At 41.2% G+C, this 17277-nt stretch overlaps 1 protein-coding gene across 1 annotated transcript in view; it reads left to right on the top strand.

Moving 5' to 3' along the window:
• LOC142151615 (hexokinase-2) overlaps positions 1-17277 on the top strand; it is a 39347-nt gene that overhangs the window by 1731 nt on the left and 20339 nt on the right. The window contains exon 2 of the mRNA XM_075207441.1: positions 7354-7516. Within this exon, the coding sequence (XP_075063542.1) occupies positions 7354-7516 (163 nt within the window). The remainder of the gene's footprint in view (positions 1-7353; positions 7517-17277) is intronic.

The raw sequence follows: 17277 nt of genomic DNA on the forward strand, positions 1-17277 counted from the left end.
CCTTTTAAAGGGAAGGTGGGTGTGTCACCTGTCCATCAAGCTAGGCCTGTGGGAGGAGTGTCAGGTATAAAACCCTGCTTGTTTCATTGTTCAGGGAGATCAACGCTGGGCTAGCTGGCTGATCTGGACAGAGAGCTGGACTATGTATAGTAAGCAGGGCCGGATTAACCCGAGGTCTAACTGGGCTACAGCCCAGGGGCCTCGGGCATCCAGGGGGCCCTTGACAGAGTTCAGCAGAGGTATTGATCGGGACGGGGGCGGGGGCGCCCCCGGCCCGATCAATGCTGAGCTCTGTCACTGCAGTCCTCCTTCTCCGGCGCTCAGTAATCTCCTTACTGAGGAGATCTCGCGAGAGTGTCACGAGATCTCAGTAAGGAGCTTACAGCGCGCCGCGGAAGGAGGACTGCAGTGACAGGAGAGGAGAAGGTAAACGCTTGGAGGGGAGGGAGGGGGGCGGCTAACAGGGGGCCAGGCTGCTAATGGGGGGGCCTCACGGGGGAATGGGGGCCCCATTAGCCCAGGGGCCTCCATTCCGTTAATCCGGCCCTGATAGTAAGCGTTGAGGGTCTCCATAATTGCTGTGCAAGTATACGGTGTCAAAACATTATTACCATCCTGACAATAAAGAACCATAAAAAGAAAGAAGTTCTACGCATGTGTTTCAGCAGTAGCGAGCTGTTGCCACAAGTGGTGTCAGGAGTGGGATGCTCTAGGAAGCAAGTTTCCGCTACCCAACCCGCGCAGACGTCAACATGGAGGAAGTACTGAGAACCCTCGTGAATGTGCCCGCTACGCAGCAACAGCTGCAAGCTCAGATGCTACAAGTCGCTGAGGCACAGGTGGAAAACACAAGGCTCTTAAGAGAAGAGTTAAGCCAGGTGAGGCATGACAGAAATGAACCACCTGGTCCTGTTCTCCAGAAAATGTCACCAGCTGATGACGTAGAAGCATATCTGGTGTCTTTCGAGAGACTTGCAAAAAGGGCCAAATGGCCTCCTAAAGATTGGGCTGAGAGACTGGCGCCATATCTGACTGGTGAAGCTCAGCGAGCTTATATGGATCTAGATGAGGAACGGGCCTCTGACTATCTGTGCCTAAAGTCTGAGATATTGGCTCGCATTGGAGTTTCCGGGCCAGGCCGAGCCCAGCGCTATCACTAATGGCGCTATGATAAAGAAAAACCGGTCAGAGCGCAAGTGGCTGAGCTTTCTAAAATTTTAAAGAAATGGCTGCAGCCTGAGGAGAATTCGCCTTCTCGGATTATTGAAGTTCTGGTGATAGATAACTGCATCCGGGGGCTGAACCGCGATTTGCAAAGGTGGGTTCTGCAATCAGACCCACAAACTTATGAAGAGCTTGCCACCTTGGTAGAAAGGTTTTGTGCGCTACAGCAAATGACTAAAGAACCTGCATTTGTGCCAAAGCCGCTGCCACGCCAAAAGCTAGGTTTGACAATCCTTGCCACAGAGCCCAATGGCAAAACTGCTACGGACAGGGGGCCAGGTGCAAAGCTGTCTAATCTGAAGTGTTTTGAATGTGGTGAGCCAGGCCACTTTAAGGCAGAGTGTCCTAAACTACAGGAACCCATGGACTGTTCTGTAGCACATATTGGACCTGCATTTCCAAGCTGTTTTACCATGAGTCCCACATCAGGAAGTCCTTGTTTGTTCTGGATGACTGTGCTAATCAACCAAAACCTTGTTCTGGCCTTGGTTGACTCGGGGAGTGAACTCTCATTGGTTTCCAGCTCTGCTTTACCCGAAACCATAACTTCTCGGTTGCCCAAAGTGAAAGTTCTTTGCGTACATGGCACAACAGAGGAGTATGAAAGAACAATACTACCAGTCACACTCAAAGACAAAACTGTTATGGTGGTAGCTGCCATAGCACCTAAACTCCCATATCCACTCATTTTGGGGCGAGACTACCCACTGTTTAATGATGTCCTCGGTGAGCGGATCCGGCCGGACATGCCGGCAACTGATGCAACGGTCGGAAGCCCGGTCTTAAAGGAACTGCCTAAGAATCCACAACATCTGGACATCGATCTTTGGGAACCGCCAAACCGGAATGCCATCCTGGGAGTCACAGCAGGAGTTCCACAAAAGCATCCAACTGTGGGGAAACATGGAAAGTCCAAACTAGCATTGGTCAGTGATGTCACAGATGAGCCCACCCCGCCTGTCAGTAAGGGTACGGACTGGTCCGCAATACCAATTTTGTTTCCTTTGCAGGACTTTGCTCGAGACCAACTTAATGATGCCACTTTGGAACATGCCTTTAAAAGTGTGACTGAGGTAAATGGGGTAGCGAAAGCCGCCCAGCCTGCAGAAGGTATACCATATTTTATTGTTAAAAATAATTTCCTGTATAGAGTTGCTAATGTACAGGGGGAAAAAGTAGAACAATTAATTGTCCCTCACGTCCATGTAACCCTAGTGTTAAAAGCAGCACATACACATGTCTGTGGGGGACACCTAGGGGAGGATAAAACACGGGAACAGCGAGACAACCTTTCTAGGAATGGAGAACGCTCATGGTTCAAAAATGTATGTATGTAAGCCGTACGGAATGATAGAAAATAGTTATTTGGTATCATAGCAGGATCCATATGTATCAACAATGAGGCTGCTCCTTTACATGACTGAGTAAGAGAGAGTAAATCATTTTGCTATTATGAGTGCTCTTCAGGAATGCATCAAGCATGTGCTTGACATTCCTGTAAATATGAGCAAAGATAGGTTTAAAACCCCTCACATTAACATAGCAACATTATACTGCAGTCTTTCCATTGTATAACCTCTGTAGACCCTGTCTGCCCTCCCCAGTCTTCATGTATTCTCGGAAGTGGGATTTCCTTACCAGCAAGATTATTTGTCATCTGTGATTCAGTGGAATTGTCCAATGTCCTACAAGGCAGTTCTCCAGACACTGCTACTATTCATTCTGCTCTGCATGAAACCACTCCAGCAGTAGAAGAGTTAAGATGTGCAGGCCTCCAAGACTTCTGTAACTGTTTTACTAGATAATGACACCTAATGTGGTTGTTAAACTTGATGGTTTTTAATGTCATGTGTTGGACTGAATTACAAGTGAGACATTGATAGCGGAAAGTGTGAAAATGGAAGAGAAATTAAACAAACCCATTCAGTCTTCTTTTAGTTGAAATTCTATATAGCGAACTTGTTTGAATTCAACAGTGTATGACAAACAATTTACATTATATTTAGTTGTGTATCTGTCTTCTTCATGGAGAGACAGATTCAGTAGAAGTTAAAGTAAGGACAGGCTACCTACAATGTCACGGAAAGTTCAGGTAGAACAATGAGAAAGTAGATAGAAAAGTTAATTTCTCTTTTTAATGCAGCTACACAACAAATCCTTCTTTGGTGATTTAAAGCCACTTCTAATTATATATGGATACCACAGCTTATTTTTAGTGAAGTTTTTAAGGTTGGTCCTTTTTACTGGGTTTATTAGCCAATCAGATCATTGGAGTGTGTACAGCATCAGAGCGGTCACAGCAGAAGGAGATGAATGTGCTGATCTTGTGGGATGCAGAGACCTGTCCACTCCTGTGACTGTGTAAGTGAGGTCAGGGCTGCATGTGACAAGGTCAGTGTCATGATATGAGAAGGAGAATGGAGGCAAGCAGGAAGCCACAGACAGAGTTTGGTATTTGATGGAGCAGGGTCTCCGAGCAGCACAGAGCAATGAAGTACATACATTCAACGTGTTACTACCTTTGCTGGATGTAACTGGGAAGTATAATGAAGCTGATGCAGCAAAGTTGTAATCTACCCAATGGTAAATGGTGACCTTTAAATGTTAATGATGTAGCACTAAGTGAGCCTGCAGAACTGTTACAAGCAATTCATTTACAATGTAAAATAATACCAACAAGTTATGACCATGCTATTCCTCATAAATACATTGCTTGCTTACTTGTGAGTGTCACTCCATTAGGTGACTGGCACACCACAAGCTATTGTTCCCCCCCTACCAGCATTCTGTAGAGCGATGTGATTCAGGTGTATGTGGTATATAAACTGTTGAAGTCCCTTGTAGTCCACAGTATGGGTAAAATCCAGGTCACATGTGCAGTGGCAAGAGACTGAAACCAACATGCATTCAGTCACGTTCCACTTTCTGACATCATCTACCCAGATGTAAAAGTTAAACTCCCCCTCCTTCTACTCCACTCATTGATGAGTGTAATTTTGTAGCACTTCAACACTCCTTCATATAGTAGTGACTGATGTATTGTGCTATATGAGTGTCTCCCCCTGTGTGCCCATCATCCCTTCCTCTACCGCTCATGCACCATATCATTTTACACCATATGTAACTAAGCCACAGGTGACACTTAAGGCTGGCAAATACTCTCTAGTGTCCTTTTTTTATTCTGAGACTGTATGTACGTGATGTATAAATTAGAGGGGTGCCAAGCATCCAATATAATTCCCGTTACAGGCCAACACTATTAATACATTTCTAAACTATGATGGTGATATCATGGAACTTGTCTTTTATCACAGCCATGAGTATGATTACACCAGCCCCCATAGAATTTACAATCTAAAGCCTATCCCTTGCAAACAAATAATCCTGTAGATACATTGAATTATTTAGATTAGTAGCTATTACTCTCTAACTTATAATGATTATAAATGGATTTTAGTATACAAAGAGGCAGAATTTGCCATCATACAGTAAAAACCACTAATACTACTTGACTATAGCGATACTTTGTGTTATTCTACAGCTCTGTATGGAGGCTGGAAATATTACATATCTTGTCACTGTGCAATGCAGCAAGTCAGTTACCTCTAATAGCACCAGAAATTCTCCATATAACTGTAAGATGCAACATTTTCATCAGGGGAAGATCATAGATCTATGGCAGCAGAAACCTATAGTACATGTAATACGTGTGATGCAGACACTAAGTTTAAAACAGGAAGCAAATCAGATAGGAAGTTCTTAGAGAGCAGATAGAAATCATGGGTTGTACTTTAGGGTAATGATTTCTTACATAGATTCCAAGTATTGGTTTATGCTATTGTGCTTTAAGTCACAGGCCCTGTTATATTTTCTGCCCTATTGTTTGATGCAGTGTTTTTATTCGCTGACCCACAGTTAATACTTGAAATTAAATCAGTGTGTCAAATGTGGAAAGAGTCAGAAAAAAAAATCGGCTACACCAGTTTCATAGTGTGTGAAATTACAGAGCTGAGATCACAATATTGAGCGTTTTCAGCAAAATACGTGTGAAAATAGGAACTAGAGAATATGTAGTCAATGAAGCAAGAAGTCACAGTAATAAAAGTACAGTAGCACAAAATCACCCGTATTCATAGTGACTGACTTAAAAAATAAAATAGTGGAGAACTACAAATCCAATGCTTCATCAGCCATCTTGACTCTGTGGTGCTACATGTAGCTGAGTTGAACTTTGTTGAGCCCTATAACAACTTTGTAGTACAGTATTGAGAGGATAATGCTGGATAAATAGTAGTATACTATATACTAGTTTATATTAGTTGCTCTTTGAAATATATTTTTAGTGTGAATCTCTTATTCATACAGTAAATAGCCTGTCAGGTACAGTGGGGGAAGCAGTAGTGTATGAGAGTACTGCCCTTTAATTCTGGCACGCCGGCAATCCTCTAATTCTGAGAATCTCCACTTTAGTTTGAGAATTTCCCTGATACCAACTCACACACGTTGCTCTCATGTTCATATAAGAGCTGAAACCAGACACCCCAGCCAAAGGAAGTTGAGTCACTTCTCTCCATAGTTATTATAGTCTGTAAAGGACGGGCCTCCGATTCTGATGAAAGCAGAGCCTACGATAGAGTAAGAACTGGAAGGAGTGTACAGACACAGTCATCACACGCTTAGATAACTGACTGGCTCTCAGCAAGGCGTGGCATCTTACACAATAATTAGTAGCCTATTTCTTCCCAATGAGACAGTTAATATCTTGTTCTGTATTCTACACAATTCATGTTTATGTTTATTATGTGACAAAGACACATGATACATGTTACTATTTTACAGTACTAGAAGAAGAAACTTAACAGGTGCATTTACAGTTTGGGAATATATCTGGCAGTCAAAAGTACTTATTGCTTAATACTCCATACAACTCCCAATATTAGCTCATTGTCATATTTGTATAATGCAGTATGGTTGTGACATACAAGTCATATAGTATGGACATATAAGTCATATAGTATGGACATATAAGTCATATAGTATTGATATATAAGTCATATAGTATGGACATATAAGTCATATAGTATGGACATATAAGTCATATAGTATTGATAGATAAGTCATATATTATGGACATATAAGTCATATAGTATGGACATATAAGTCATATAGTATTAATATACAAGTCATATAGTATGGACATATAAGTCATATAGTATGGACATATAAGTCATATAGTATTGATATACAAGTCATATAGTATGGGCATATAAGTCATATAGTATGGACATATAAGTCATATATTATGGACATATAACTCATATAGTATTGATATACAAGTCATATAGTATTGATATATAAGTCATACAGTATGGACATATAAGTCATATAGTATTGATATACAAGTCATATAGTATGGACATATAAGTCATATAGTATGGACATATAAGTCATATAGTATGGACATATAAATCATATAGTATGGACATATAAGTCATATAGTATGGAATTACATGGCTTATCATAGCAAACAGTTTGCAAATACTGGCACAGTTATCCCAGAGGCTTACAATCTAATTAGTACTTGGAATTCAGCAATTCTTCATCGGACGGTATTTTTAGCTGTTTTTTGTTAAGTTATGGGTACATCTTCATTATAAGAGGATTAATAGGATCCTGCAGATTTGTCTGTACAACATCCTGATAACACGTGACTGCATCATAGGGAGGATTCTGACATTACGCCATGTGATAATTAAGGGCAACGCTATAATTGCTCTGATTTCTTTTTAACCAAAAGCAAATGTGTTCTTAAATCCTTCTTAAAAATCAGTTAGTAAAACTTGAACTAGGTGCGTCCTTTTAAGCTTGTCGGCTTGTACGTGCAAATAAACATGTCGTTTTAAGAAATGTTAAGGTATTGTGTTTGTGAAGACTCAATAGGTGAAACCAGGTATTGCCGCCATAATAAAGTAATTCCATGCTTTTCTGTGCACAAATAAATGCCCTCTGGATGTCAGCCTTTGAGTCTTGTGTGGGGACGCACATGTCACAAATCACCTGGGTGACAAACGTCCTTCTAGAGAAGAGTGTGAAATGTTTAGTCTGATCACATCTGTTCTCTCTCTACAGGTGGACAAATACCTCTATCACATGCGCTTGTCTGATGAGACCCTCATGGAGGTATCAAACAGATTTAGCAAGCAGATGGAGAAAGGACTCGGGGCAGAGACCAACCCAACTGCTTGTGTCAAGATGCTGCCCACGTTTGTACGATCCACGCCAGACGGGACAGGTAGGGATGGAACTGTGTGACTTAAACAACTGTGTAATCTACTGACGGTCACCTGGAGTCAGGTGTTACTGTCCAAGTAGCCAGGGAAGTTGTTTATATGAGATCAGTGGTGGGAGCGGCAATTTGGGTAGTGGAGCTCAGCCTTTAAATTCAATATTGTGTATCTAATCTAAACAGAAAACATATTTTATTAGAATAATATGTTTTCATTGTCCTCTAGTATTAAAGCTGTGAATTCCTGGGGATTTAATTACTATGAAAGTCCCAATATATTGTTTAATTCCTTCACAATAATACAATTATTTGCAAATGGTTATTTGTTTTTATGCTGCTTTTAGCTAGTCACCTACTGGATGATATTTTCTTACAAATTACATATGTGTGGCCCCCAAAATGCTTCCCCTAAACAGCCGTTATTGGTCTTTTTGTGTGGAAAATCTTGTCAGTCGCTGACTGCTTTGACCTGTTGTTCAGTCATCAGCTACCACGAAACATAGTTGTGTGGAGTTTGTATGTTCTCCCCGTGTTTGCGTGGGTTTCCTCTGGGTGCTCCGGTTTCCTCCCACACTCCAAAAACATACTGGTAGGTTAATTGGCTGCTAATAAAATTGACCCTAGTCTCTCTCTCTCTCTGTCTCTGTCTGTGTGTGTATGTCAGGGAATTTAGACTGTAAGCTCCAATGGGGCAGGGACTGATGTGAGTTCTCTGTACAGCGCTGCGGAATCAGAGGCGCAATATAAATAAATGGTGGTGATGATGATAGTTCAGTTCATTTGTTTGTGTGGCACATCCAGCAAACAACCAAACCTACCCAGTCTGGCCTTCCTTGTGTGTGGCCAAAGTGGGAACAGATCTGGCCATTTTGTGATCAGGTTCAAATGATTGGATTACTACATGTTATCACGTGTATCTAGCATTATGGTGGAACTAAAAGGATCCAGACAAACTTAAAGTGAGCTTAAGATGATTTTTACCAGCGTACACAACTTTATCGGACTACAGTTACATCCTGGAAACTGTGATCCTTAATGTTGCAGAGAAAACATCAGTCATATGGCTCTCAACGTTTTGCTAAATAACCTTATTATCACTATATATCCATATAATATTATTACCACATGTTTCTTTGGGTATCCTCAAAGTAGAGCTGGCTCTTGCATTGAATGCATATTCCAAAACCTACACGTAGCTTCTGTTGTCTATAGGTCCTAGATGTGCAGACCTGATCTAACAAGCTGTTGCTAGCTTCTGTCATATGTGTTTTGATACTACAGTAAATATTTTATGGGTATGTTTCTGTTTCAATCCGAGATGTACCTAGAGGCCCTCAAAACACATGTTATATGCCAAACATTTATAAACGATCATAAGAGACGAGAGTTGCAGACTTGCCACAGCCTGGCATCTTGGCAGCTTACACAATTATTGTGCAAGCACAAGAATGTCTTTGGGCAGTGAAACCTCCCTCTGTTGAAAACATGTCTTAGCGCTGAAACCCTGTACAGACTAATGGGAGGAAAACCTTGCCCACGCTGGCAGAACACACAGCTGCCACGTTTATAAAACATATTTATATAATTACAGTATACTATTACTAAAGAGCAATGTAGGACATGTATCAAAGTCAACGAAAACATTTTTAGAATATGCTGTATCATATGTGATAACAATATAGACATGAGACCATTGTAGACGACAACCAAATGCAGTTTATTTAATCCCACAAAGTTTATTGGAGTAAATCCATCGAGCTACAGCTTTTTTACCCTGCTAGAATGCCTGCTCAGTCTTTCTCACCTTCTCCATTACACAGGGTATGGGAAGGGTTGGTAGCATATGAGAGGAAAGAGAGACAGTAAACAGGCAAATAGCTAAACAAAGCAAAAGTTATGACTAGAGTAAAATGTATATATTAGTTTAGTTGGACTTCTACAGAATCAGAGTTTGCCAAATCAAGTTGGCAGTCACACTGCTTTGAAATAACAAACTGCAGCTAGATTTACACGTGTCTTGGATCATATCATTGCAGTTAGACAATTACACGGCTGTGTGGAATACAGTGCGTTTTGTTACTCTCAGCAGGCAGCCATAAGTGTCACTCAGATGTTCATTCTGCCTCCTCCCTTCTAAACAATCGTCTGATGAGAAAGTAATGTGATTCAGTCTGCAGTATGAGAGCTGTGCAGGTAGAGGGGAGGAATAGGGGGGTGAAGCATATAGAAGGAGGTATCTGGTAAAAGACAATAGGGGTGTTCCAAATGGGGTGTTTAACCCTGCTCTTTGTAGTAAGCACTGACACATAATATACAGTGTAAATGTAATATATTTATTTATGACTTCATTAAATAAATCATATACAAAAGCTGTAAAAGTAGGGTCAGTGAGCCCTTTAATACATCTCCATTGTTTCACACTAGAAAAGGCGTAGACTGCATAACTGTGATACATGTGCACATCCTGCTGTTCCAGTTTATCAGCTTTCCATGAGTAGAATTGTAGTTTAGAAATATTAAGGGATAATGTTCCATTGTAACTCTTCTCTATCCCAGTGCACATGCGACATCTCAATTATGTAACTATTCTCTATCACGTTACTGTGACCATAAGTACAAGACATCCAATAGGCTATACGTTTGTAGTTGTGCAGTCTAGGTGTACTCTGGATGTATATACATTTAATTTCAGCACTATATATATATATATATATATATATATTACATTTAACATCCAAGTAGCACAGCTGCCGTACTGTTGGCAGATAATTGCTAAAGAAGGATTTCTATCTAATAATGACATATATGTTTTCTCTCTACAGCTGTGTGTATAAACAAATGGGCCATGGTTTTTGGCTATTGACACAGGATGGGGCACATACCTGCTGTTTAAACATTTCATACTGTTGTAATCTAGCAGCAAGCCGGGACAGGGAGCCACTCCTGAGAAGTCAGGCGTCAGCTCACGGTGACAACAGTTACAATCAGAACAGGGTGAAAGGGTTCACAGGCGCTAACTTAAGTGACGTGTGTAATCCTTTCTATACACTGATGAGAGAACACAGAATTAAAGAAATACAAATTAAATTAAACTAAGTTAAAATTAAAGGCCATTCAATAAAAACAATTAAATAAAGTTAAATTAAATAACATTTGTTGTTGTCCCTTTTAAAAATGAAAGGGGAATCTTCTTTCCTGCAGTAATCCAGATTGAAAAGGCAGCTAATTAATGTGAATAGAAGGACGTGAATTTCATATATTATAGCCGCAACGCTAATATCCAGCTGGAGGGGCTAGTAAATAATTAGCCAATCGAAGTGGCTAGTGGTCATCTTTTTTGCAGCAGTCTTCTAGCACCTGCAAGGGGTACGCCTCTTAACATATCTACGGCTGCATCCACGTTTACTTGAGTCACATAAAAGGGCCGATTCAATTGCGCCGAGAGTAACGCGGCGTTAGTAGTTTTATCGTTAATATGGTAAAGCTGCGCATAATTACCCTTAATTGGGTAATTTCAACGGTGGATTTTTACTCGGGGCTCCCTGAGCTGCGAGATGAAATCCAGGTTAAAATGACTGTATTAACGGTAATACTGTTAACGCCGCGCTATTCGGGGCAGAATTGAATCGTCCCCAAATGGGCATATTCAATTAGCCACGTTACTTGCAAAAGTATATTATTCTGGCCTACAAGCGTCACAGCTGTCTGATCACTGAATCCCCTTAAGCAGAGCAACGTAGTCACACTTTCGGTATGTGGTAAGTCTAGGTCAGGCAGTTATCCCCTGTGCTTGTGATGTAACAAAGGTGCAGGTAATATTTGGAACATCCATTGCTGCATATTTTTGTCAGTCAGCCGATGTCTCTTATTACATGTCTCTAATGGGGTTATGGTTTAAGCCATTTACCAGTCTCACTTTCCTCACAGAAAACTGCAATCTCATTGCAGCAATCTCCTGTTTGTTTTTTCGTAAACAATTTACAAAGATGCAGAAGTATTTGGAGAAGCATCAGTATGTTGTAGGAGAGAAACAGGAAGTTTATTGTTATGAAAATTAACTACAAGATGCCCAGTGTTATAGAGGGTGGGCGTAACTGTTCTGTTTGCAGAAATTGACACTTTTGTTATCTATACATATAACGTGTTTTAACCATTAAGCAAAATAAAAAACACAGACATTTCAATTGCATAAAAATTCCCTAGTCCGTACAAATATTCCGTAGTCCCTGTCTATGTGCTGTAATTTTTATATATTCTGCTTTTCAGCACCTAAAAATATGAATATAAACAGAGATAATTGCTATCTACGCAACAGTATAAGTAGCAATGTACAAAATGTACAAGGTAAATAGCAAATGACAGAGTGATGAAAGCGATTACCACAACCAAACCATTGATAGGCAACCTGATAAACTTCAGCTGTGGCCGTCCTAGCCCTTAAACGGGGCACTGCTATAGCTCAGCAGTGGCGCTTCTTCCACTTGAACCATTGTTTTCAAGTCCGCCGCCGCTGACTCAAGTCAGTGAGTAAGTCATCAAGTCAGACAGGCAGCGGAAGATTTGAAAACAATTCAATTGGAAGAAGCTGAGCTGATGACCTAAACAGGCGCCCGTATAATCAATATTTTTATAACAGTAAATTTTCCAACAGTGAAATATAAAAGGGAATATATATATATATATATATATTTATATATACTGAAATGAAATTGCAGTTCCTTTTCTCTGTTTCTCTCTTTTGAGCGGTTCTCATTGAATCAATTGGGCAGGTATTCAGCAGGCCGGAAAGTATTGGTCGCGGCCCGTGTGACTGTGTCAGTCACCATCACAGTGTTCCCCTACAGGAGCCCTGTAAGACCAATGCTGTTGCCAGTGAAGGACACAGCCACGAAGGCCACGCATAGGCCATCCGTGGCCACATCAAGCATTAACCCCTGGCACCATGCCAGCCTAAAACATTCAGTAGGGATCCGGTCCCCATACCCCTGGGCCCCACCACTCAGACATCACCATGTTCAGATAAATAAAGAGCGGTAACAGGGAAAGCATCATAGTTATTAAAGATGATGAACTCTAAATCCTACTCTCATAGGGAGTAGTTAAAGTCACATCCAATATGTACAGCGGGGGACTACAACCCAATTTCCTAAGTATTTGATAAAGAAACAATGAGTTTCTTGTGATTGTCTTTCCTGGCTAACATAAAATATAGTGATTAAATACATAGGTCACACCTGGACACCAAGCTCAACACATCTCATTTACTTTGAACCTCCTTAAATGATCATTGTGTTTTCTAATCCATATTTTTCTTACATTTTCCTTTGTATAGTTGCATCAACTTTTTCTTTTTGAATCACCATAATTGTTCTAGCAACAACAAAACACTTCTTAGTCTATGGAGCATCACGTCAGAAGAATGCAAACTGTATCCAGGGTTATACAAGCTGTAACAGGTGCCTCAGTCACAATTACTTGCTAATAGGAAGTGGAGTGAAACTTGTGAGCTGCAATTTACTGCTTGGTTACATGGCCGCAGTATTTGTTTAGTTCTTTAATGGAGGCATTAAAGGCATTACACTAGGGATGAGGTGCTAAAAAATGCATCTTTCTTTATCATACCGTAAATGGTTAAATCCTGATATTGGACATGCTATCCAAATGTTGCTAAATCTTTATATTCATATTTGTTGTGGATGCTCCAAATTTGTATTTTAAAATACCCATCTGTTGAATCATAATAAACAGAGTCTTAAGCCTGTTCTACTTATTAATAGAGATGCTCACTGACCCCCGTGTTTTGGTTTTGGGTTTGGATCTGGATTAACTTCGTGTTTTGGTTTTGGCAAAACCGCCCTCGCATGTTTTTGTTTTGGTTTTGGTGTTGGATCTGTATTGTTTTGAAAATCACATAATTTTGCTATTTTTTTGTTCCCAGATTATTATTAACCTCAATAACACTAATCTCCAGTTATTTCCAGTCAATTTTTTTTTTTAGCATCAATATTTTTATTGAATTTTTCCAAAGGTATATGGGGTACAGAAAAAAAAAAGGAAAGGGGGGAAAGAAAGTACAGACATAGGGAAAAACACATGGGAATCCCCACGCAGGGGGAGGAGGATCACTAACATAGAGAAATGTTGCAGGGCATGTAAAGCTACATTTTGGCATTCTGGAGGCTTCTCCACCATAAATAGACTAACAGGGGATGCGGGCTGATCGGCTGGCCTGGGGGGTTCTATAAGAGCCGCTGGAGAGTGGTCTGATGGGAAACCAGAAATATCCTGAGGAGACCTCAGGCCGTCCGTAATGTACACGTGCCATCTAAACCACTTCATGATGGGAGCTGATGCAGACGAGGCATAGGGCGTGTCTGTTGTTTCCATCTCAAAGCTGTATTGTATCTTTGAGATGATGCGGGCAGTGGTAGGGGGGGTCGGAGACTTCCAATTTTGTGCTATTGCTGCTCTAGCAGCAATCAAAATGTGACCCAATATATAGTGATCGTGCTTTGGAATAGAAGTCTGGTAGATGTGAAGGAGAGCTAAAGCTGGGTCTGGGGCAACAGGAGTCTTCAAAACTGAAGAAATCAAAGCAAATACCTCGCTCCACATCGGCTGGATCACCAGACATAACCAGAATACATGGAAGATATCTGCTATTTGGGCACATTGACACCAGCACAATTTTGATTGGCTTGGCCAGAACCTGTGTAGCCGTTCCGGAGTAAGGTATAGCCTGTTGAGAAGTTTAACCTGCATCTCGGTATGGTTAATGCATTTAGACATACGGGGGTAAATGTATCAAGCTGAGAGTTTTCTGGCGGGTTTGAAAAACCAATCAGATTCTAGTTATCATTTATTTAGTACATTCTACAAAATGACAACTAGAATCTGATTGGTTGCTATAGGCAACATCTCCACTTTTCAAACCCGCCTGGAAAACTCTCAGCTTGATACATTTACCCCACGGTGGGAAGTTACATAGATTCTCTCCCATTGTCGCTCAGTGAGCACTAACTTCACGTCCGTCTCCCACTGGGTATTTCCAGTCAATTTTGACCACCTCACAGGTCACAATATTATTTTCATACACTTTCGGATAAAGACTGCAGCGAGCACAAACACACGGCAGTTCACAGGATATCTAAGAAACATTGCCACACAGTAGTGGCAGAAAAAAAAGAAAAGTGGTGCAAGATGGAATTGTCTTTAGGCCCTCCCACCCACTCTTATGTAAGATATTGAAAAGGACATGTACGGTTTAACAAACCAAGCACTGAAACGATAAGAAGTGATACTTTTGTAGCTGAATGCTTGGTTTGTTCAGGCCCCCACAAAACAAGCTACCAATAGCTTAGCTGCCTTAAGCCCAACAAAGGCAGGATGTTAAATATGTCCAGTTTAAAGAACAGCTAAGACACCTGAGAAAACAAATTGGTGTCACTGGCCCCTGCAGACGAAGATTTGGAAGATGAAGACGAGGAGATCAACGTCACCCAGAGCACACGACCGGTACAATTATGGTTCCTCTGATCGCTTAACCCATTACTTGGATAACTGTGGTAATTCTACAACTAAAACATGGCGATGAGAGCTGACCACACGGAATATGTGTATTTATCAGACGAAGACCAGTCCGGGGTGCCCCGGCGGGTTGGAGATGGTGAACCCAGTGAAAAAGAAAGTATGTGGTCACATGTACGACAGAGAAGCAATTGAAAGGATGATTGAAAACAAACTTCATCCTAGCACAATATTAATTCAACCCCGCAGGAAACCACCATTACAGAAGTCTCTGTAACATAAATGTCAAAAACAAAAATGTAAAAAAAAAAGCTTTTACCTTTTTAAAGAAAAAAACACATCTTTAATAAAGGTGTATCTTTGCTGTAGAAAAACATTAAATTGCCAACATGTCATTTTACCCAAATATTAATAAGCATTCCAGCATCAGCTAGCTTCCTTCTCTCAGCTAGATCTCAGCACCTGCAATCTACTGGAGAGTGACAAGGACGCTGCCACCTATCCTGTTTCTGGGTGAGCTATGGCACAGTCGAATGTCACTCTTGACTTTTAATTACATTGCCAGCCCTATTATTACAATTTTGCTTTCACCACTGAACACTGCCACCTCTCCTGTTTCTGGGTGAGCTATGGCACAGTACAATGTCACTGGAGCCTTTGAAGAATACTGCCAGCCCTATAATTTGTCTTTCAGCACTGAAAACTGCCACCTCTTCTGTTTCTGTGTGCGCTATGTCACAGTACAATGTCACTGCAGACTGCCAAGAGCACTGCCACCCCTTCTCTTTCTCTTAAATTAATGACACTGCCCAACTGCACTGGGGACTGCCAACAACCCTGCTACCCCTTGTATGTCTCTCTGTGAAATGGCGCTGGATCTCCGTGGAGGGCGGTACTTATAGAATCCAAAACTTGCGAGATCCGATGACGCAACGATGATATTTTATTTTGTTTTCACTTCCGAGGGTGCGCGAAAGTCCCGAGCCGAGCCGGTTTGGATCTGCGAAGTGCGGGTGGGCTTGGTTCTCTGAGAGCCGAGTCCGAGCATCTCTACTTATTAATATTAGGAGAGAATGTTCTTCTTTATTTTATCACCAGGTAGCAGTAACTGTGTGTTCTGAGCACTAACTTCTCAGGAAGGGTAAGGAGTTGAAAGGCTTAAGGCTGCATCTAAATCTTACTAAAAACCCATTGTAGATAATTATGTATGTACACACACATGGTACTATACAGAGCGTAAGGCTCATACAACCGGGCTCTTATTTACACATTCAAGTCGTGCTCTTAAAGCCTTTTAAACGTGATTCATCCCTGATAGTCAATAAGTAATAAAATGGATTTACACACACACACACACACGCACACATACACACACACACACACACACACACACACACACACACACACACACACACACACACACACACTTTCTGACAAGCATTTGCTCCATGTCAATTTCAACATTGCCTGGAGTGTTCACAAGCGTTTACAGGGTACGGTATCTTGGAGTTCTATAGGAGCAGTCATTAGTACAGAGTACAGAATCCAGGGCCTAAGGGCTGGATAGCTCAGACAACTTTTCTAATGACAGTGCACGCCAACAAACTAAAGGGAAGACAGTAAGTGATGTCTACTTACTTGCATTCATCAAGTAATGAGGTTAATTTGCTGTCTCTGGCTTTATTGTTTATTTATTACCTACTAAGTAGAATAATGAGTCAGGTTCCTCATTATGTGTGTGTGTGCCTTAGGGCAATTTAAACATGTAAGATGCTTACCTGACCAGCCTCTTCAGAGTGTCGCAGTTCACTAGGAAGAATGGACGTATACCTGGTAGCAGTTGATACAAGTGAACAAAGGGGCTCAGAGTCTGACATGCTGACTAGGTTCACTAGGGAAGGTTTGGTCTTAGCAGCATGAAACATGCAGGTCTCAGTCCTCATCGCCAGTTGCTAGCGAGGTATCGGAATCACTAGTGGGGAGTATTGGACAAGCCAGATCAGAACCAGAACGGACAATTGAAGTGCCGGGTATAAATCAGAAAAGTAGTCTAGGCAGCTGTGGTTGGAACCAGAATATCCAAACAGAAGCAATACATGAGGCACAGTTGTCGGAAACAGATGGAAGTCAGAGCCAGGAGATCCAAAACAGAACCAATTAATCAAGCAGAAGAATAGTCAGCAACAGGCCGAAGTCCAAACCAGGATTTCCTAAACTGGTTAGATACCAAGGAGTACTGA

This window comes from Mixophyes fleayi, chromosome 4, assembly GCF_038048845.1.
Source record: "Mixophyes fleayi isolate aMixFle1 chromosome 4, aMixFle1.hap1, whole genome shotgun sequence".
Lineage (NCBI taxonomy): Eukaryota > Metazoa > Chordata > Amphibia > Anura > Limnodynastidae > Mixophyes > Mixophyes fleayi.